This window comes from Anolis sagrei, chromosome 13 (assembly GCF_037176765.1).
Source record: "Anolis sagrei isolate rAnoSag1 chromosome 13, rAnoSag1.mat, whole genome shotgun sequence".
Classification (NCBI taxonomy): domain Eukaryota; kingdom Metazoa; phylum Chordata; class Lepidosauria; order Squamata; family Dactyloidae; genus Anolis; species Anolis sagrei.
The window spans coordinates 4413387-4435916 of record NC_090033.1 but is presented as its reverse complement, the minus strand read 5'-3'; the positions used below and the strand labels follow the sequence as shown (position 1 = coordinate 4435916).

Here is a 22530-nt window from a genome sequence, read left to right as displayed (position 1 = left end):
CTGATGGAGTTTCTCGGGGTTAACCTGGCATGATGGGAGTTGTGGTTCTCCCACCACCTTATGCATTGTGGACAATTAAAAAAATAACTTTTTCAAATTAGAAAAAAAGATGGCTTCCCAAACTGTCACTCGGAGATATCTCTCGGAGACATCCAAACCACTTTGAATCGTGTTAAAAAAATACTAATGTCTAATGTTGGATGACAATAAAGATGGGAGGATGGCTGAACTTTGTGGAGATGCAGAAGAAGAGAATAACCCATTGTTATGAATGATGGGATAGGTGGTAGGTATGAGGAATTACGGTTGTTTGGATGGAGGAGCGGAGAAACCGAAAGGATGCACCGGTGTGGGTGAGATGGCAACGAGACACGGACTGTTATACTTATCTTTACCTTACGGGATTTCTGAAATCCAGACAGCAAGGAGAGGAAGGAAGGGAGCGGAAGGAAGAGACACAAAGAGAAAGAGACAAAGCAAGAGATCAGTGAAGTAACATCATCAGGCAGAGAGTCACAAGACGCAAGCGCCAACCCGTTCCCCTCATTAGTGGGCAACCGAGGGAGGAAAGGCACAGAAGGAAGCGGCGGGAAGGAAGGGATCAAACTCGGGGAAGACGCAAGGCATCGCCTTTCAAAAAAGGAAGCTTTCAAGCTCAAACGAGGAGAAGCGGGAGCGTATGGGCAAGATCAGACGCCAGCCACAGGCATCCCTGTGTTCCCTTTGCGGCGCGTCTCGCAGCCCTTTCTTCTTCAATTCCCCTTTCAGAGGTGTGCTTCCTTCCCGCTCTTTCAAAGAACGGGAAAGAATCCACTGCTTCTAAGATTATTGGCAAGTTGGGAGACAAGGGTCTTAAGGCCAGGCATCTGAAAGCAGAGCGGGGTAGAGGGAGACCTCAGTGGGATTTTCATTTTCAAGTTCCCTGCCTTCAAAGGACTCTTTTCAGGTTGGCTGCGATGACAAGGACGCTTTGTAATTTGCACAGGATTCTGGGAAGGCAGACTTGAGGATGGTGGCTTCCAACCAGGATCTTGAAGGCCACCAACCAATTTTGCTGGGACAAAACAGCACCATGGGGAGTTGTTGTCTGCCTTGGAGTCATTTCTGACTGACGGCGATCCTATTACCCAGATTTGTTCAGAAGGGGGTTTGCCTTTGTCGTCCTTTGAAACTGAACGGGTCTGAGGGCGCTTCCAGACAGCACTAAATCACGGGTTTTAACAGAGGCAAAAAAATCCCAGGACTTCAGAAGAGACCTGTTGTTCCCGGGCTTTCTGGCTCCATTGTCCAGACTTGATGCTCTGTTGTGAGATATAGAGGCTCCCCAAGAGTCTGAGGGCACTTCTAGACAGCACTAAATCACGAGTTTTGAACAGGGGCAAAAAATCCCAGGACTTCAGAAGAGGTCTACATATACACCTGTTGTTCCCGGGATTTCTGGCTCCGTTGTCCAGACTTGATGCTTTGTTGTGAGATTTAAAGACTCCCAAGAGTGTGAGGGCACTTCCAGACAGGACTAAATCATGGGTTTTAAACAAAGGCAAAAAAATCCCGGGACTTCAGAAGAGGTCCACATACAGAACTGTTGTTTCTGGGTTTTCTGCCTCTGTTGTCCAGACTTGATGCTCTGTTGTGAGATTTAAAGACTCCCAAGAGTGTGAGGGCGCTTCCAGACAGCACTAAATCACAGGTTTTAATCAGAGGCAAAAAATCCCAGGACTTCAGAAGAGGTCCACATACAGACCTGTTGTTCCTGGGATTTCTGCCTCTGTTGTCCAGACCTGATGCTTTGTTGTGAGATTTAAAGACTCCAAAGAGTGTGAGGGCGCTTCCAGACAGCACTAAATCACATGTTTTAACAGAGGCAAAAAATCCCGGGACTTCAGAAGAGGTCCACATACAGACCTGTTGTTCCCGGGATTTGTGCCTCCGTTGTCCAGACTTGATGCTTTGTTGTGAGATTTAAGGACTCCCAAGAGTGTGAAAGTGCTTCCAGACAGCACAAAATCACAGGTTTTAAGCAGGGGCAAAAAAATCCCAGGACTTCAGAAGAGACCTGTTCCTGGGATTTCTGCCTCTGTTATCCAGACTTGATGCTTTGTTGTGAGATATAGAGGCTCCCCAAGAGTCTGAGGGTGCTTCCAGACAGCACTAAATCACGGGTTTTAAACAGAGGAATAAAATCCCGGGACTTCAGAAGAGTTCCACATATACACCTGCTGTTCCCGGGATTTCTGCCTCCACTGTCCAGACTTGATGCTTTGTTGTGAGATTTAAAGGCTCCCAAGAGTGTGAGGGTGCTTCCAGACAGCACTAAATCATGTGGCAAAAAGATCCCGGGACTTCAGAAGATGTCTATATACAGACCTGTTGGCCCCGAGCTTCAGGACACCAATCAGCCAGTTAGGAACCCCCCTTCAGAGACAGCCCTTGCTTACCGGGGACTCCCCCATGATCCGCTCGCCGCTATTGATTCTCATCACTCCTTTGCGTGCGTTCCTCTCCAGCAAAACACTGGTCCAGGTATTCAGGGGAATGGGTTCCTTGCTCCTAGGAAGGACAAGGCAAGTATAGGCAAGAGAAGCCATCTTTGGACATCGAAAGGATTGTCAGTTGGAATTATTTTCTGTTGTTTCAAGGGTGGGATCCACACCAATGGCTATACATTTCAAGAAAGGAGACTGGCCTATTCCTAATAGGAACTAGTCAATGGGACTGTCCCTTAGGAATAGACTCTACTCCATTGAAGGTTTGGGATGACCACCTTTTCGGTGGTGATTCTGCTCCATTTTCAGGCTACTATCAGATGCAGATCTTCCTGGAAGTAGAGTTTGGTAAACTATCCTCCCTTCCTTCTGTGTGTTGTGTGTGCCATGTGTTACCTCCTCCTCTCCTCTCCTCCTTCCTTCCTTCCTTCCTTCCTTCCTTCCATCCATCCACCCACCCACCCATCCATCCATCCATGTGTTGTGTGTGTCATGTATTACCTCCTCCCTCTCTCCTTCCTTCTCTGTGTTGTGTGTGCCATGCGTTTCCTCCTCCTCCCCTTCCTTCTTTCCTTCCTTCCCTCCGTCCTTCCTTGTGTCATGTGTGCCATGTGTTACCACCTCTCCTTCCTTCCTTCCTTCCTTCCTTCCTTCCTTCCTTCCTTCCTTCCTCCCTCCCTCCCTCCCTCCCTCCCTCCCTCCCTCCCTCCCTCCCTCCCTCCCATCCATCCATCCATCCATCCTTCCTTCTGTGTGTTGTCATGTGTTACATCCTCCTCCTCCTCCCCCCTCCCCTCCTTCCTTCTCTGTGTTGAGAGTGCCATGTGTTACCTCTTCCCTCTCCTTCCTTCCTTCCTTCCTTCCTTCCTTCCTTCCTTCCTTCCTTCTTTCCTTCTCTGTGTTGAGAGTGTCATGTTACCTTCTCCTTCTCTCCTTCCTTCCTTTCGCCTGTTCTGTGTGCCATTTGTTACCTCTTCCTCTCCTCCCTCCCTCCCTCCCTCCCTCCCTCCCTCCCTTCTCTTCCTTCCTTCCTTCCTTCCTTCCTTCCTTCCTTCCTTCCTTCCATTCATGTGTTGTGTGTGCCATGAGTTCCCTCCTCCTCTCCCCTCCCTTCCCTTCCTTCTTTCTTTCCTTCCTTTTTCTTTCCTTCCTTCCCTCCGTCCTTTCTTGTGTTGTGTGCAATGTTACCACCTTTCCTTCCTTCCTTCCTTCCTTCCTTCCTTCCTTCCTTCCTTCCTTCCTTCCACCCTCCCTTCCTTCCTTCCTTCCTTCCTTCCTTCCTTCCTTCCTTCCTTCCTTCCTTCTGTGGAGTGTCATGTGTTACCTCCTCCTCTCCTCTCCTCTCCTCTCCTCTCCTTCCTTCCTTCCTTTCTTCCTTCCGTCTGTGTGTTGAGTGTCATGTGTTACTTCCTCCTCTCCTCTCCTCTCCTCTCCTCTCCTCTCCTCTCCTCTCCTCTCCTCTCCTCTCCTTCCTACCTATCTACCTACCTACCCTTCCTTCCTTCCTTCCTTCCTTCCTTCCTTCCTTCCTTCCTTCCTTCCTTTCTTTCTTTCTTCACTCATGTTTGGAAGCAGAGCTTGGGAGCTTGGTCAACTACCTTCCTTCTTTCTTTCCTGGTGGGGCTACTATACCGAGGACCTCCCAAGGCCCCTCCCAGCCATGGTTCTGCCCTATGGAATCCTGGGATCATTCAGAATTCTCCCTCAGAGAACTCTAGTGTCTCTCCAAGTAACAAACCGAACGATGAACCCATAGCCATTGAAGTGGCATGCTCTTACTTGATGACGGCTGCTCCTTTGCCCAGGTCGTATCTATATTCCAAGTAGCCGTCATGCAGGGACAGGGAGATGAAATCGCCTTTGCCGTCCGTCTTCTGCCCGTTGTAGAAAATCATGCCGCTCGGGTTCTTTGCCAGGAACACGACTTCCATGGTCATCTTGTCCCTGCAGGATCAGACAGCAGGCTTCCAAACCACTCTCCTCCCACAACAACAACAACGCAACGTGGCCAAAGCCCCACCAATAATGGAGTGAGATCCAGGAAGCAACCCCAGATCTCTGGCCTCTTTGGGAAAACCACTTCGAGCGCGAAGAAGAGAGAACTTACTGCAGGTCGGTCACAAAAGTCTGGAGTCCATTCAACTCCAGGTAGGAGAATCCATTAAATTCTGGCAGGAAAGGCACTGTCTGGTCCAGTTCTGTGACTAAGGGGAGGGAGAAAAGGAAGCGAATGAAAGCTGGCCAATGCCAGATTAAATAACCCGTGTGGACAGTCCTGGGACTGGGGAGGATATTTTGGCAATGCGACCAAAAGTAATTTATTTGTTTACAGTATTTATATTCCTCCCTTCTCACCCCAAAGGGGATTGAGGGCGAATCACAGAACCCATATACGGCAAACATTCAATGCTAATTATACAATGATAAGACAGACAACAAATAGAGGTATTATATATGCCAGGTACGGGCAAACCCAGGCCCGCGGGCCGGATACGGCCCCTTGGGCTCTTTTCTCAGGCCCTTTTCTCTCACACCATCCTATTCTTCCTTCCCTCTCTCCTTCCTTCCTTCCTCCCTCCTTCCCTCACTCTTTCTCCTTCCTGTCCACCCTTTCATCTTTCCTTCCTTCCCTCTTTCTTCTCCTTCCTTTCTTCCTTCAATTTTCTTTCCTTCCTTCCCTTTCATCCCTCCCCTCCATCTTTCTCTCTCCCTCCATTCCCTTCCACCATTTTGTCCTTCTTTCCTTCTCTCATTCCATCCTCTTGCCCTTCCTTCCACATGTTTATCCTTCCCTCCTTCCCTCCCTTTTGTCTTTCCTTCCTTCTCACTTTCCTTCCTCCTTACCTCCCTCTCCCTCGTTTTTCCTTCCTTCCCTTTTCTCCCTCCTTCCCTCTCTCTCTCTTTTAGCCTCCCTCCATTCCCTTCCACCCTTTCATCCTTCCTTCTTTCTGTATGTCCTTCCATCTTTCCTCCCTCCTTTCCTCCTTTCCCTTTCTCTCCTTCCATCTTTCCTCTCCTCCCTCCCTCCTTCCCTCACTCTTTCTCCTTCCTGTCCACCCTTTCATCCTTCCCTCTTTCTTATCCTTCCTTCCATCAATTTTTCCTTTCCTTCCTTCCCTTTCATTCCTCCCTCCATCTTTCTCTCTCCCTCCATTCCCTTCCACCCTTTCGTCCTTCCTTCCTTCTCTTGTTCCTTCCTCCTGCCCTTCCATCCTTTTATCCTTCCCTCCTTCCCTCCCTTTTCCTTCCTTCCTTCCTTCTCACTTTCCTTCCTCCTTACCTCCCTCTCCCTTGTCTTTCCTTCCTTCCCTTTTCTCCCTCCTTCCCTCCCTCCCTCTTTCAGCCTCCCTCCATTCCCTTCCACCCTTTCATCCTTCTTTCTGTATGTCCTTCCATCTTTCCTCCCTCCTTTCCTCCTTTCCCTTTCCCTCCTTCCATCTTTCCTCTCCTTCCTCCCTCCTTCCCTCACTCTCTCCTTCCTGTCCACCCTTTCATCCTTCCCTCTTTCTTATCCTTCCATCAATTTTGCCTTTTCTTCCTTCCCTTTCATCCCTCCCCTCCATTTTTCTCTCTCCCTCCATTCCCTTCCACCCTTTCATCCTTCCTTCCTTCTGTATGTCCTTCCTTCCATCTTTCCTCCCTTTCTTCCTTTCCCTTTCCTTCCTTCCCTCTTTCCTCTCCTTCCTCCCTCCTTCCCTCACTCTTTCTCCTTCCTGCCCACCATTTCATCCTTCCCTCTTTCTTATCCTTCCTTCCATCAATTTTGCCTTTCCTTCCTTCCCTTTCATCCCTCCCCTCCATCTTTCTCCCTCCCTCCATTCCCTTCCACCCTTTCGTCCTTCCTTCCTTCTCTCATTCCATCCTCCTTCCCTTTCTTTCAACCTTTTATCCTTCCTTCCTTCCCTCTCTTTTGTCTTTGCTTCTTTCTCATTTTCCTTCCTCTTTACCTCCCTCTCCCTTGTCTTTCCTTCTTTCCCTTTCCTCCCTCCTTCCCTCTTTCTCACTTCCACCTCCCTCCATTCCCTTTCACCCTTCCATCCTTTCCTTCCTTCCATCTTCCCTTCCTCCTTCCCTCTCTCCCTCTCTCCTTTTCTTTTTGCTTCCTTCCCTATTTCCTTCCTCCTTCCCTCTCCCCCTTTCCCCTTTCTTCCTTCCATTTCCTTCCATCACAACAACAACAGCACTCAACAAACCACAGTAGAAAAGTCTCCAGCTTGTCATATGTTGTGAGGTGGTGGTCTTCTGAGGCCTCATCATTGCTGAGCCAAGACTACTCCATTCAGCACGCAGCTCACCTGACTCGCAGAACTCTCCTTCTCGTCCCATGGGGCATTCGCACTTGGCACCCCCCTCGGGCAACACCAAGCAAGTGGCAGAAATGTGGCATGGATTCGGATCGCAGGGATTCCTTTCATCAGCGCAGGTCGGCCCTGATGGAAGAAGAGAGAAAGGTGAGATGAGTCAGGAGCTTTGGGTCTGGCAGTCTTGTGTGTTTGTCCCATGGTGTTGTTGCTATTTGCTTTAGACTTCCATTGGCTGTAATTTAACAACAAAAACCAACATAAAATATCATCATCATCATCATCACCAGGAGGAGTAGGAAGGAGGGAAGATGGGAGGAAGGAAGGAAAGAGAAAAAGAAAGGAAAGAGAGGGAGGGAGGGAAGAAGGGAGGAAGAAAGGAAAGGAAGGAAGAGAAAAAGAAGGGAAAAGAGAAGGAAGAGAGGGAAGGAGGGAAGATAGGAAGGGAGGAAGGAAAGAAAGAAAGAGAAAAAGAAGGGAAAAGAGAAGGAAGAGAGGGAAGGAGGGAAGATAGAGAAAAAGAAGGAAAAAGAGAAGGAAGAGAGGGAAGGAGGGAAGATAGCAATGGAGGAAAGAAAGAAAGAGAAAAAGAAGGGAAAAGAGAAGGAAGAGAGGGAAGGAAGGTAGATACGAAGGGAGGAATGAAAGGAAGAAAAAAAGAAAGGAAAAAGAGAGGGAGAGAGGGAAGAAGGGGGGAAGAAAGGAAGGGAAGGAAGAGAAAAAGAAGGGAAAAGAGAAGAAAAAGAAGGAGGGAGGGAAGAAGGGAGAAAGAAAGGAAGATAGAATGAGAAAAAGAAGGGAACTGAGAAAGAAAGAGAGGGAGGGAGGGAAGAAAGGAAGGGAAGAAAAAGAAAGGAAAAGAAAAGGAAGATAGGGAGGGAGGGAAGAAGGGAGGAAAGAAAGAGAAAAAGAAGGGAAAGAGAATAAAGAGAAGGAGGGAGGGAAGAAGGGAGAAAGAAAGGAAGCTAGAATGAGAGAAAGAAGGGAACAGGGAAGAAAGTTAGAGGAAAAAGGGAAGAAGGAAGGAAGGAAAGAGAGAGAAAAAGAAGGGAAAAGAGAAACAAGGGAGGGAAGGAAGGAAGGAAGACGGGAGGAAAGAAAGAAAGAGAAAAAAAGGGAAAAGAGAAAGAAGGGAGGAAAGGAGGGAAGACGGGTGGAAGGAAGGAAGGAAAGAGAAGGAAGAGAGGAAGGGAAGAAGGGAAGAAGGAAAGAAAGAGAAAAAGAAGGGAAAAGAGAAGGAAGAGAGGGAAGGAGGGAGGATAGGAAGGGAGGAAGGAAAGAAAGAGAAAAAGAAGGGAAAGAAGGAAGAAAGGAAAAGGAGGGAAGGCAGGAAGGAAGAGAAAGGAAAGGGGGAAAGGTTATAAGGGGAGGAAAAGAGAAAGATGGGATGAAATCTTCCGACACTTAGCCAACGCTGGGTAGATTTGCTAGTTATGCTATATTCTGAGAACGAGCCTCTTTTCCCAGGTATGACCATGCACATCGAAAATGAGCATGTCAAGGAGAAAGGTTTAAGGTCACCCTCCCTCTGCCCCTCTCCGCTGAGCCCACCGTTTTGTTCTACCAACCTGTATAGCCGTGGAGGCATTCGCAGTGGAACATCTCCGCTTCTTTGACGTGGCAGAGGCCGCCGTGGTGGCAAGGGTTGGGGTGGCAGGGGTTGTTGCCGCACTCGCCCACCCCACTGCCGTACAGCACGTCGCTGCCTTTCTCCCGCAGGTCGTACATCTGGTTGTTGACGTCCAGGAGGCGGATGCAGCCCTTCAGGCCGGACGTGACGGAGGTGCGCTCAGCCACGCTGGAAAAAGGAAAAGCGAGCATTCAGCAGAGATGGCCAGGCAAGGAATAGGAAAGCAGCTCTCCAAGGTGCTGAAAGTGTTTGGAAGCTCAGCACTATTTCAATGTGTGAACCAAATCTTGGATTGCAATCGCTGCCATGGAGCCCACAAGCTGCTCTGTGGGATTTGAATCCCATTTTACACAAAAGTCATTTGGGAGTTGTAGTTGCTGGGATTTATAGTTTATGGTGGGCATTGAGCTTGAGTTTGGGAGTTGTAGTTCACCTACATCCAGAGAGCACTGTGGACTCAAACAATGATGGATCTGGACCAAACTTGGCACAAATCCTCAATATGCCCAAATGCAAACACTGGTGGAGTTTGGGGGAAAATAGATCTTGACATTTGGGAGTTGTAGTTGCTGGGATTTATAGTTCGCCTACAATCAAAGAGCATTCTGAACTCCCCCAACAATGGAATTGCACCAAAATTGGGACACAGAACTCCCATGACCAACAGAAAATACTGGAAGGATTCGGTGGGCATTGACCTTGAGTTTAGAAGTTGTAGTTCACCTACATCCACAGAGCACTGTGGACTCAAACAATGATGGATCTGGACCAAACTTGGCACGAATCCTCAATATGCCCAAATGCAAACACTGGTGGAGTTTGGGGGAAAATAGATCTTGACATTTGGGAGTTGTAGTTGCTGGGATTTATAGTTCGCCTACAATCAAAGAGCATTCTGAACTCGACCAGCGATGGAATTGAACCAAAATTGGGACACAGAACTCCCATGACCAACAGAAAATACTGGAAGGGTTTGGTGGGCATTGACCTTGAGTTCAGGAGTTGTAGTTCACCTACATCCAGACAGCACTGTGGATCCAAACAATGACGGATCTGGATCAAACTTGGCATGAATCCTCAATATGCTTAAATGTGAACACTGGTGCAGTTTGGGGGAAATAGATCTTGACATTTGGGAGTTGCAGTTGCTGGGATTTATAGTTCACCTATAATCAAAGAGCATTCTGAACTCCACCAATGATGGAATTGAACCAAACTTGGCACACAGGACTCCCCTGACTAACAGAAAACACTAGAAAGGTTTGGTGGGCATTGACCTTGGGTTTGGAGTTGTAGTTCACCTCCATCCAGAGAGCACTGTGGGCTCAAACAATGATGGATCTGGACCAATCTTGGCACAAATACTCAATATGCCCAAATATAAACACAGATGGAGTTTGGGGAAAATAGACCATGATATTTGGGAGTTATAGCTGCTGGGATTTATAGTTCACCTACAATCAAAGAGCTTTCTGAACTGCACCAGCGATGGAATTGAACCAAAATTGGGACACAGAACTCCCATGACCAACAGAAAATACTGGAAGGGTTTGGTGAGCATTGACCTTGAGTTTGGGAGTTGTAGTTCACCTACATCCAAATACAAAACTACAAATACAAGTTGTAGTTACTCCAGTGTAATCAGTTGGGAGCCCCCCCCCCCCCCCCAGCACCAACCGCTGCTCTGAGATCAGAGTGAAGAGAGGGACCATGAAGGAAGTTCCATCTTGTCTCCTGCACTGTTCCAGAGCAGCATTTCATTTCAGTCGTACATTCTAACTGCATTGTCCTTGTTCACATTGGCATTTCCAGTTCATTTATATTCTACTAGCTGTACCCACCACGCATTGCTGTGGCCAACCTTCCCTCCCTCTTTCCCTCCTTCCTTCCCTCTTTTTCTCTTCTTTCTTCCATCTCTACCTGTTTCTTTCCTCCCCTTCTTTGCTTTTTGGTTACATCCTTCCTTCTCTCCTCTCCTTCCTTCCCTATCTTTCGTTCCTTCTCTCCTTCCTTCCTTCCCTCTCTTTTTCCTTTCACTTTTTATTTCTTTCTCTCCTTCCTTGCTTCTCTACCTTTCTTTCTTTCTTTCCTTCCCTCCTTCCTTCCTTCCTTCTCCCTTTCCCTTTCTTTCTTCCTTCCCTCTTTCCCTCTTTCTCTTGTTACTTCTTGACTGTCCCCTCCATTTAATATTGTATTTATATCTTACATAGAAAGAATGAAAGGAAGAAGGAAGGAAGGAGGGAGGAGGGACAGGAAGGAAGGAAAAAGGAAGGGAGGGAGGGAAAGAAGGGAAGGAAGGAAAAGAAAGAAGGAGGGACAGGAAGGAAGGAAAGGAAGGACAATGAAGGAAGAAGAAAGGAAGGAGGGAAAGGAAGGAGGGGGGTGAAGAAAGGAGGGAGAGAAGGAAATGAAGGGGAAGGAAATAAAGAAAGGGAAAGAAGGAGGAAAGGAAGGGAGGGAGAAAGGAGAAGAAGGAAAGGAAGAAGGAAGGAAGGAGGGACAGGAAGGAAGGAAAAAGGAAGGGAGGGAGGGAAGGAGGGAAAGAAGGGAAGGAAGGAAAAGAAAAAGGAGGGAGAGAAGGGAAGGAAGGAAGGAAAGGAAGGAGAATGAAGGAAGAAGAAAGGAAGGAGGGGGATGAAGAAAGGAGGGAGGGAAGGAAATGAAGGGGAAGGAAATAAAGAAAGGGAAAGAAGGAGGAAAGGAAGGGAGGGAGAAAGGAGAAGAAGGAAAGGAAGAAGGGAGGAAGGAGGGACAGGAAGGAAGGAAAAAGGAAGGGAGGGAGGGAAAGAAGGGAAGGAAGGAAAAGAAAGAAGGAGGGAGAGAAGGGAAGGAAGGAAGGAAAGGAAGGAGAATGAAGGAAGAAGAAAGGAAGGAGGGGGATGAAGAAAGGAGGGAGGGAAGGAAATGAAGGGGAAGGAAATAAAGAAAGGGAAAGAAGGAGGAAAGGAAGGGAGGGAGAAAGGAGAAGAAGGAAAGGAAGAAGGAAGGAAGGAGGGACAGGAAGGAAGGAAAAAGGAAGGGAGGGAGGGAAGGAGGGAAAGAAGGGAAGGAAGAAAAGAAAGAAGGAGGGAGAGAAGGGAAGGAAGGAAAGGAAGGAGAATGAAGGAAGAAGAAAGGAAGGAGGGGGATGAAGAAAGGAGGGAGGGAAGGAAATGAAGGGGAAGGAAATAAAGAAAGGGAAAGAAGGAGGAAAGAAAGGGAGGGAGGGAGGAAGGAAAAGAAGGAAAGGAAGAAGGGAGGAGGTTCAGGAAGGAAGGGAAGGAGGGAGGGAAAGAAGGAAAGGAAGGAGAAGGAAGGAAGAAAAGAAAAGAAAAGAAAAGAAAGGGTGGAAGGAAGGAAAGGGAGGAAAGAAGGGAAGGGAGTGAGGGAGAGGAAGAAGGTCCTTCACTCAAGCACCGTCGCCCTTCCTCGCCTTCTCCTCCTCCTCCCCTTCTTCCTTGACTGAGGGCTCCGCTGCTGCCATTGCCACTCATCCGCCCCTTCCTCTTCCAACAGGGAAAGGAGGAGGAGGCTGCCCTCCTGACACAGCAGGGAAAAAGAAGGGGCTCCATGCGGCAAGCCTCCACCTCCACTCCCATGGTGCCCACTCTCACTTGTGTGTGTGTGTGGGGCCATGCATGTGTGCCTGGCCCTTCATGCTTTAACGTCTGGTTGTTTCCCCACGAGGAGGAGGAGAGGGCGTGGCCATGGGTCTCGGTAGACATGCAGTTTCTCCTTTCATAGAATCATAGAATCATAGAGTTGGAAGAGACCTCATGGGCCATCCAGTCCAACCCCATTCTGCCAAGAAGCAGGAATATTGCATTCAAATCACCCCTGACAAATGGCCATCCAGCCTCTGCTTAAAAGCTTCCAAAGAAGGAGCCTCCACCACACTCCGGGGCAGAGAGTTCCACTGCTGAACGGCTCTCACAGTCAGGAAGTTCTTCCTAATGTTCAGATGGAATCTCCTCTCTTGTAGTTTGAAGCCATTGTTCCGCGTCCTAGTCTCCAAGGAAGCAGAAAACAAGCTTGCTCCCTCCTCCCTGTGGCTTCCTCTCACATATTTATACATGGCTATCATATCCCCTCTCAGCCTTCTCTTCTTCAGGCTAAACATGCCCAGTTCCCTAAGCCGCTCCTCATAGGGCTTGTTCTCCAGACCCTTGATCATTTTAGTCGCCCTCCTCTGGACACTTTCCAGCTTGTCAACATCTCTCTTGAATTGTGGTGCCCAGAATTGGACACAATATTCCAGATGTGGTCTAACCAAAGCAGAATAGAGGGGTAGCATTACTTCCTTAGATCTAGACACTATGCTTCTATTGATGCAGGCCAAAATCCCATTGGCTTTTTTTGCCGCCACATCACATTGTTGGCTCATGTTCACCTTCCTGTCCACGAGGACTCCAAGATCTTTTTCACACGTACTGCTCTCGAGCCAGGCGTCCCCCATTCTGTATCTTTGCATTTCATTTTTTCTGCCAAAGTGGACATGCAGTTCAGAAGTCCTTTCTGCTTTTGGTTTTCGTTGTGTTTTTTGAGTGAAGGACATACATTGGTCTGATAGCTATATTGTGTCCAAATTTGGTGTCAATTCCCTCAGTGGTTTTTGAGTTCTGTTAATCCCACAAACGAACATTACATTTTTATTTATATAGATGGGGTTACTGTAGAATTCTGCCTCTTGGGAATTATTATTATTATTATTATTATTATTATTATTATTATCCACATGACATCCGCCGGGAAGTAGCAGCCAATAGTGAAAGGACCAAGGCAGAGACATCTCCAGCTCATCCCCTGTTTGGGTATCAGCCAGCACGTCAACGACTTAAATCAAGACATAGTTTTCTTAGATCTACAGAGACACTCGCTGGAACACCTCAGCAAGCGAGAGTCCAAAAGTGGCAGGCCCAAACCCAGCACCATGGATGATACCAGATGAGAGACTCCCCTGGGCACACAGAAGACGGGGCGACTTGGAAGGCGCTGAACAGACTGCGCTCTGGCACCACGAGATGCAGAGCCAACCTTAAGAAATGGGGCCACAAAGTGGAATCCACGGCATGCGAGTGTGGAGAAGAACAAACCGCTGACCACCTGCTGCAATGCAACCTGAGCCCTGCCACGTGCACAATGGAGGACCTTCTTGCGGCAACACCAGAGGCACTCCAAGTGGCCAGAGACTGATCCAAGGACATTTAACCAACTACCAAGTTTGCAAAATCTGTGTGTGTGTGTGTTTTAATCTGTGTGTTTGTTTTGTTCTGTTAGAAATGTAATACAGTGGTATGGTTGCTGATGACACGATAAATAAAATAATAATAATAATAATAATAATTATTATTATTATTTGTTCTGCTTTACTTTGGTTAAACGAATTGTGACTCGTAGTTTAAGGTTGTCATTGTTACAGCCCTGCTGTTTGTTTGAGTGAGTGGGGAATGTATTGTTGTTCAGAACTGTGCGTGGTATTGATTACTTGAATAGTTTGTTCATTTTTGTTATCTGTGGATATTTCTCAAGAACCAACTTGATTATTGCAGAATTGTGTTGCTTTTATATCCTCTTGCGGGAAAGCACTTTGAGCACAGCAACAGGAGAAAAGAAGTATATAAATAAACCTGCTTTGAATGCCTGACTCACCTGAATTTGAATGCTCATCTGCATAAAGAAAAACAACAACAAAGCCTCCTCACAATTAGAAAGTCACCACATTGGAGAGGAGAGTTCCAAGACAGTGCTTTAGTTTTCATTTCGGTTTTTAAGCACAGGATGGGAGTCAGTTGCTTTAAGATCACTACTGACCAAAAGGTCACGAGTTCGGAGCCACCCCGGTCGGAGTGAGCTTCCAACCAATTTGTGTAGCTTACTGTTGACCTTTGCAGCCCGAAAAAGTAGGAAATTTAGGTAGGAAATTTAGAGTTAGAAATTTAGAGTAGGAAATTTAGGTACCGAGTAAGCAGGGAGGCTAGTTTAACTAATTTACGACACCATAAAAATCTCCAGCAAGCATGCAAAGAATGAGGAAGTACTTCATCAGTGTCACACATAAATAATAAATAAATAATAGCTTGCTGTCAACCTATGCAGCCCGAAAGACAGTTGCATCTGTCAAGTAGGAAATTTAGGTACCATGTGTGCAGGGAAGATAATTTAACTAATTTACGACGCCATAAAAATCTCCAGCAAGCATGCAAAGAATGAGGAAGTACTTCATCAGTGTCACAAATAAATAATAAATAAATAATAGCTTGCTGTCAACCTATGCAGCCCAAAAGACAGTTGCATCTGTCAAGTAGGAAATTTAGGTACCGTGTATGCGTGGAAGACAATTTAACTAATTTACGACGCCATAAAAATCTCCAGCAAGCATGCAAAGAATGAGGAAGTACTTCATCGGTGCCACAAATAAATAATAAATAAATAATAGCTTGCTGTCAACCTATGCAGCCCGAAAGACAGTTGCATCTGTCAAGTAGGAAATTTAGGTACCATGTATGCAGGGAAGATAATTTAACTAATTTACGACGCCATAAAAATCTCCAGCAAGCATGCAAAGAATGAGGAAGTACTTCATCAGTGTCACACATAAATAATAAATAAATAATAGCTTGCTGTCAACCTATGCAGCCCGAAAGACAGTTGCATCTGTCAAGTAGGAAATTTAGGTACCGTGTATGCGTGGAAGATAATTTAACTAATTTACGACACCATAAAAATCTCCAGCAAGCATGCAAAGAATGAGGAAGTACTTCATCAGTGTCACAAATAAATAATAAATAAATAATAGCTTGCTGTCAACCTATGCAGCCTGAAAGACAGTTGCATCTGTCAAGTAGGAAATTTAGGTACCATGTATGCAGGGAAGATAATTTAACTAATTTACGACGCCATAAAAATCTCCAGCAAGCATGCAAAGAATGAGGAAGTACTTCATCAGTGTCACACATAAATAATAAATAAATAATAGCTTGCTGTCAACCTATGCAGCCCGAAAGACAGTTACATCTGTCAAGTAGGAAATTTAGGTACCGTGTATGCGTGGAAGATAATTTAACTAATTTACGACGCCATAAAAATCTCCAGCAAGCATGCAAAGAATGAGGAAGTACTTCATCAGTGTCACACATAAATAATAAATAAATAATAGCTTGCTGTCAACCTATGCAGCCCGAAAGACAGTTGCATCTGTCAAGTAGGAAATTTAGGTACCATGTATGCAGGGAAGATAATTTAACTAATTTACGACGCCATAAAAATCTCCAGCAAGCATGCAAAGAATGAGGAAGTACTTCATCAGTGTCACACATAAATAATAAATAAATAATAGCTTGCTGTCAACCTATGCAGCCCGAAAGACAGTTGCATCTGTCAAGTAGGAAATTTAGGTACCATGTATGCAGGGAAGATAATTTAACTAATTTACGACGCCATAAAAATCTCCAGCAAGCATGCAAAGAATGAGGAAGTACTTCATCAGTGTCACAAATGGACGGTGAAGCGACAGCTCCCCCGGTGGCCAGAATACCCTCATCAAAAAACTGGAATGTTAAGTACCCTCTGTGTGTCTGCCTATGTATGTTGTGTGTCTCTGGCATCGAATGTTTGCCATGTATGTGTACATTGTAATCCACCCTGAGTCCCTTGCGGGGTGAAAAGGGTAGAATATAAATACTGTAAATAAATAAATAATAGCTTGCTGTCAACCTATGCAGCCCGAAAGACAGTTGCATCTGTCAAGTAGGAAATTTAGGTACCGTGTATGCGTGGAAGATAATTTAACTAATTTACGACGCCATAAAAAACTCCAGCAAGCATGCAAAGAATGAGGAAGTACTTCATCAGTGTCACAAATGGACGGTGAAGCAACAGCTCCCCTGGTGGCCAGAATACCCTCATCAAAAAGCTGGAATGTTAAGTAGCCTCTGTGATTCTGCCTATATATAGGATACCCCAATTTTGCCCCTTCCCAATACTCACGCAGCTATTTGGTCTTCCGGGGCCCCTCCAATGAAGAGATCGGTGTCCAGATTCAGCCCATCTGTGCCACTTGGGCTCTCGCCATTGACATGAGGCTCCCCGTCCACAGAAAGCATGCCGCTCCTTCGGTTCCGGTTGACCACCAGTTGATGCCACCTACCGGGCTCAATGGGCACTCGGCTTGTGATGATGCCCGTCCCGGAGCCAGTGTTGAACCTGAGGAAGAGAAGTGGAGATTGTTCCGAAGATGGGAGAAGAAGATGTCCACTGTCCCCTACCACATGGGGCTGTGGAGATTCAGGAAACATCAGCCTGTCATTGGTGTTCATACATCATTACCTCCCTTACTGGACTTCCTTAGAAGTGGATGAAACCCTCTCAGGAGAGCCTTGAGAACATAGTTGAGATGTTCATGAGAACATTGAGAGGTTCATGAGAACATAGTGATCAATCCATGAATCCTATTCAAAAGGGATGGTTACAGTCCTCCTCCACCCAACATCCCATCCTTGAAGAAACATCTTAGCAAGCAGACATTCATAACCAAGAGTACAGATTCCATCTGACAGAATAAGGCCTATGAACCCGGAAGCTTACATCAGCATCCTGATTGTACAGGAGTTGATTATAAATTGTATGATTTTAACTGTATTTGTGTTTAGATTGGCTGCAGTAATGCTGGAGCGGCCTAAGTCAGAGGAGTCCTCCATGTGCGTTGCCATGGAGACCGATGCAGGAGAGAGGGAAGTGGGAGGAGCTTAGAGGGGAGAGTTTGAAAAAACAATAGTTAAAAATCAGTTAGGGTTTGGGTTTAGAGGAGTGAGCAGTCCGGGTTTAGGTTTAGGGGAGTCAGGAGTTAGGTTCAGAGGAGTGAGGAGTTAGGAGTTGGGAGAGAAGGAAAGGAAAGGTGGCGGAGTGACTTGTGAAGCAAAGCTTTGAGGCTTTGAAAAGCTGGATTTGGCTATTGGAAGTTTCTCAGGCTAGTGCAGCCAAATGGTGAAACATAGCTGGTATTCTTTTAGTCTAAGGAGAGGCTAAAGAATAGTTTACTTAGTATTTGATCTAGGGAGGATCAAATAAGGGAAACATCCCTGTATTGAAACTTTGTCTGAAACAAGTGCTCTACGTCAGAAAGATACTGTGTTACTTGAAAGAATGAACTGTTAAAGTTACAAGTATTATTCCAAGTGCAACAAGGAAAAGTTACGTCTTGCAACCACACGCTGTGTACTTAATAAAATTGTTAACTTTTATTTGAAGATTGCCTCCGCTCCGTCTATTCTGTGTCCAAAGTGTCATTTCTCACAATATTACAACTTACCTCACGTGGTGGCAGAAACGCAGGGAAAAGTAACCAAGTAAATCTACATTCTTCAGTCATGCTACAGTATATAGAGTGTAATTACTACTAAGTTATTACTTTCTTAATAAAGGAGGAGGTGCAATTGAACAGCCTCCCTTCTAACTTGATGGTAAATTTGGTTCCTAATTGGCAACCTCCATTGCAAATCGGCTAAGTCTTTTTAAAATTGGGAGCTGGGGTAAAATCTCCTGAATACTGGTTCCTTTCAAGTTGGTGGCAACAATAAATCATCCCTCCGCTCCCTTGCTTCTTTTCACTGATCATCATCATACATGGGGAGGAGGAAAGTAATCTCAGTTTTGATGTCCATCTGAGCATCTGAAGAGGTTCCAAGCCAGGTTCACAGCCCTCTGGAGCATGTCCAGCCCTGCGATGAAGCCACTCACCTGAGTTCCACAAAGCCATTCACAAGAGCGAGGGAGATGAAATCCTTGCCCCGATTCTGCCCGTTGTACAAGAGCAGCCCGCTGAGCTCAGAGGCCCGGAACTCCATGGCGATGCGCACGGTGTGGTAGGCCTTCATCATTTTGAACGCCAGGTAGGACTTCCCACCAAAACTTGGGATGAAGTATCGGATTGCTGATGGAAGAGATAGATATGTGAAGACTTTCCCCACAATAATAATAATAATAATAATAATAATAATTTGCACGTATTATTCACCAATACATCACACAGTTATAGACACTTGGGAATTGTCCGACGAGAGATCCAATACAAAAGCCAGCAGAGTGATCTTGTTTGCTGTGTACCAATCTTGTTATGTTTCTAATAACAATAATAACAATAAAATAATAATAATAATAATAATGCTGGATTTTGTATAAAAATCCAGCATTATTATTATTATTATTATTATTATTATTATAATATCTGAGAGAGCTCTCAGTGTGACAAGAAACCTCTCTGTGTGAGAGAACGCCTCAGTGAGAGAATAGCCCTTAGTGGTGAGGTATGCTTGTCTGAGAGAGGCTTCTGTGTGAGAGAATGTCTCAGTGGGAGAATAGCCCTTAGTGGTGAGGTATACCTCTGTCTGAGAGATCTCTCAGAGTAAGAAGCCTCCCTGTGTGAGAGAACACCTCAGTGGGAGAATAACCCTTAGTGGTGAGGTATGCCTCTGTCTGAGAGAGCTCTTAGTGTGAGAAGAAGCCTCTCTGTGTAAGAGTTTATCTTACAGCCAGAGAGCACAGATGATACATCTAGAAGGAAACTTCCCCAACATAACAAACTTTAAGTATTGAGGCAATTTCTCGGGGTTAACCTGGAACCTGGCATGATGGAAGTTGTGGTTCTCCCACAACCTTATTCATTGTGGACAATTAAAAAATTGACCTTTTCAAATAAAAAAAAGATGGTTCTGTGTGAGAAGAAAGCTCTCTGTGTGAGAGAATGCCTCAGTGGGAGAATAGCCCTTAAGGGTGAGGTATGCTTATGTCTGAGAGAGTTCTCAGTGTGAGAAGAAGCCTCTCTGTGTGAGACAACGCCTCAGTGAGAGATTAGCCCTTAGTGGTGAGGTATGCTTATGTCTGAGGGAGCTCTCAGTGTGAGAAGAAGCCTCTCTGTGTGAGAGAACACCTAAGTGGGAGAATAGCCTTTAGTGGTGAGCTATGCTTATGTCTGAGAGAGTTCTCAGTGTGAGAAGAAGCCTCTCTGTGTGAGACAATGCCTCAGTGGGAGATTAGTCCTTAGTGGTGAGGTATGCTTATGTCTGAGGGAGCTCTCAGTGTGAGAAGAAGCCTCTCTGTGTGAGAGAACGCCTCAGTGGGAGAACAGCCCTTAGTGGTGAGCTATGCTTATGTCTGAGAGAGTTCTCAGAGTGAGAAGAAGCCTCTCTGTGTGAGACAACGCCTCAGTGGGAGATTAGCCCTTAGTGGTGAGGTATGCTTATGTCTGAAGGAGCTGTCAGTGTGAGAAGAAGCCTCTCTGTGTGAGAGAACACCTAAGTGGGAGAATAGCCTTTAGTGGTGAGCTATGCTTATGTCTGAGAGAGCTCTCAGTGTGAGAAGAAGCCTCTGTGTGAGAGAACGCCTCAGTGGGAGAAGAGGCCTTAGTCATAGTGGGCCTCACCATGGGAGAAACACCTGTGTTAGTTTTCAAGGAGAGGCTGGATGGCCATCTAACCCTTTTCCAACTCAATGATTCTATGACATTTCATCCTCATCCACTATTGTCTCCCATGAGCTTCTGCTTCACCACTCATCCAACCAGACCACACTCTTTGAATGATCGTGTACCAAAACCAGCCATGGAGGAACAAGATTTGTGTTGTGTCCCCACCCTGGAGCTTACATTTTTCACACACTGCTCCTCCTTTCCCAGCTGGACAACTGCAGGTGAAGTCCCGTCCGTCGTCTTCACAAGTGCCGCCATGGAGACACGGGTGGGAATCGCAAGGCCGAGCTGGTTTCTTGGTCGTGGGGGGCAGGCGGAATGGCTTCTTACGGGAAGTGGTGGCTGGCGCAGTGGTGACCGGTCTCTTCGTGGTGATTGGGCCGGGGGTTTTAACATTGAGTCTCCCTGGATACAATGCTCGGGGCAGAGCCGTGGTGGTGTAGTGGCGGGTGGTGGTGGCGGCTGGCGCCATGGTGGTGGCTGTGGTGGTGGTAGTTGTGGTGGTGAAGAGCTGGGGGATCCAATCTAAAACAAGTCAAAACAGGAACGGAGAGTTTAGGGAGTGATGAAACACTGTTGTGGAACTCTCTGCCACAGTACCAAAAAAATTGCAGACCTTTCTTAGGGGTAAAGTTTTTTCCGTAACGTTATATCTTGTCATTTCCAACTCTGGGGGTGGTGCTCATCTCCATTTCTCAGCTGAAGAGCCAGTATTGTCCATAGACACCCCCACAGTCACGTGGCCAGCATTTATTTATTTATTTACAGTATTTATATTTTGCCCTTCTCACCCCGCAAGGGACTCAGGGCGGATTACAACGTACATATACATGGCAAACATTCAATGCCCTAGACACACAACATATATAGACAGACACACAGAGGCTATTTAACATTTTCATGAGGGTATTGTGGCCACCAAGGGTTGCTGTCGATTCACCCTCCATTTGTGACATTGATGAAATACTTCCTCATTCTTTGCATGCTTGCTGGAGATTTTTATGGCCTTGTAAATCAGTTAAATTAGCCTCCCCACGTAAGTGGTACCTAAATTTCCTACTTGACAGATGCAATTGTCTTTCGGGCTGCAAAGTTCGACAACAAGCTACACAAATTGGCCGGTAGTTCACTCTGACCCGGGCTGGCTTCGAACTCATGACCTTTCAGTCAGTAGTGATCTTAATGCAGCTGACACAGTCTTCCTGACTGTGAGAGCCGTTCAGCAGTGGAACTCTCTGCCCCGGAGTGTGGTGGAGGCTCCTTCTTTGGAAGCTTTTAAGCAGAGGCTGGATGGCCATTTGTCAGGGGTGATTTGAATGCAATATTCCTGCTTCTTGGCAGAATGGGGTTGGACTGGATGGCCCATGAGGTCTCTTCCAACTCTTTGATTCTATGATTCTATGGCTCCGAGCCAGCTGCGCCTGCATGACTGTATGGAGCACCATTATCTTCCCGCTGGAGTGGTACCTATTGATCTACTCACATTTGCATGTTTTTCCAACTGCTAGGTTGGCAGAAGCTGGGGCTAGCAGTGGGAGCTCATCCTGCTCCCCGGATTTAAACCTGTGACCTTTCGGTTAGCAAGTTTAGCAACTACTGCGCCCCAAAAAACTCACAAACACCCAAACTGCCTGACGTTTGGTGCTCCTAAGCACACGTTACAACCCGCACGGGCTTGCTGTCACACATTAAACCTATGAGCTCCCAGCTCATGTGGCATTTCTGCCTCCCCCTCGCCACCATTCCCCCCTGAGGAGTGTGCAAATTAAGTGAGCCATGCGTCGTAATGTGAGAATTGTCCCTCTCTGTCTTTGCGGGGGCGACATATCAACCCTGGACTCGGCGGCAGATCAAAAGCACGGGGAAGCTTGTGCTAATTAACGGCAGCGCCGACCGATTCTTCCTTCGTTCCAAAGAGATGAAGAGAGGCGTTTCGAGAGTGGATAAGGCAGAGATCCTCCTGGGGGAGTTCGTCGGAATCCACAAGGTGGATGGGGAACTTTGCTAGGCTCCGAATGAAAGCGGGCATTGTCTCGTCGACATAGAAATGCCCTCTGAAAATCTCCGAAAGAGACACGGAGGAGGACAATACGTCAACGGGAGGTGTTTGATGGGCTCCAGGCCTGAATAGGATGAGGCAGAGACCTCTTTTGAACGAGGGAAAGCACAACCAAGACTGAGAAGGGAAGGCAGGAGGAAAGGGGGAATGACGGGCACGGGGAGGAACGCACCAAAATCCATAAATCTGATATTCTCTTGCTGGGGCCTTTTCACCAAGATGGTCCTTTTCTTCGAGGCTTTGATCTGCTTCAGAAGAGCCCTCTGGATGTCGGTGGCTGCGTAGGTCGTGGCTGAAAAATGACAAGAAAAGGATGAGATACAGAACAGTATCCTTTTTTAATGCCACGCCTGTACACCAACACTTCCCTTAGGATGCCAACCCCGGACTTCGATCTCCCATCTCCAGCAGTAACCATGGCACACAGGGTCCTCAACAAGCGCACTATGTTGCCTGCATTTGGCCAAAAACATTTGAGGAGGAGGGGGTTGGAATCCAAGGCCAAGAAAAGGGAAAGAACGAGCTATATAACAGTATTCTTTTTAATGCCACCCCTGGACTTCAATTTCCCATCTCCAGCAGTAACCATTGCACACAGGGTCCTCGACAAGCAC

At 46.6% G+C, this 22530-nt stretch overlaps 1 protein-coding gene across 9 annotated transcripts in view; it reads right to left on the bottom strand.

Moving 5' to 3' along the window:
* The window catches only part of AGRN (agrin), a 363672-nt gene that overhangs the window by 31910 nt on the left and 309232 nt on the right, over nt 1-22530 (bottom strand). For 6 of the 9 annotated variants that reach the window (XM_067472994.1, XM_067472998.1, XM_067472999.1 and 3 more), the window contains 10 exons: nt 22089-22208; nt 20035-20382; nt 18132-18324; nt 16383-16598; nt 8356-8585; nt 6782-6916; nt 4594-4690; nt 4266-4430; nt 2439-2550; nt 396-407 (listed from right to left, as the gene is read on the bottom strand). In XM_067472994.1, the coding sequence (XP_067329095.1) occupies nt 396-407; nt 2439-2550; nt 4266-4430; nt 4594-4690; nt 6782-6916; nt 8356-8585; nt 16383-16598; nt 18132-18324; nt 20035-20382; nt 22089-22208 (1628 nt within the window). The remainder of the gene's footprint in view (nt 1-395; nt 408-2438; nt 2551-4265; nt 4431-4593; nt 4691-6781; nt 6917-8355; nt 8586-16382; nt 16599-18131; nt 18325-20034; nt 20383-22088; nt 22209-22530) is intronic. The other 3 variants (XM_067472995.1, XM_067473000.1, XM_067473002.1) reach the window with 1 other exon arrangement.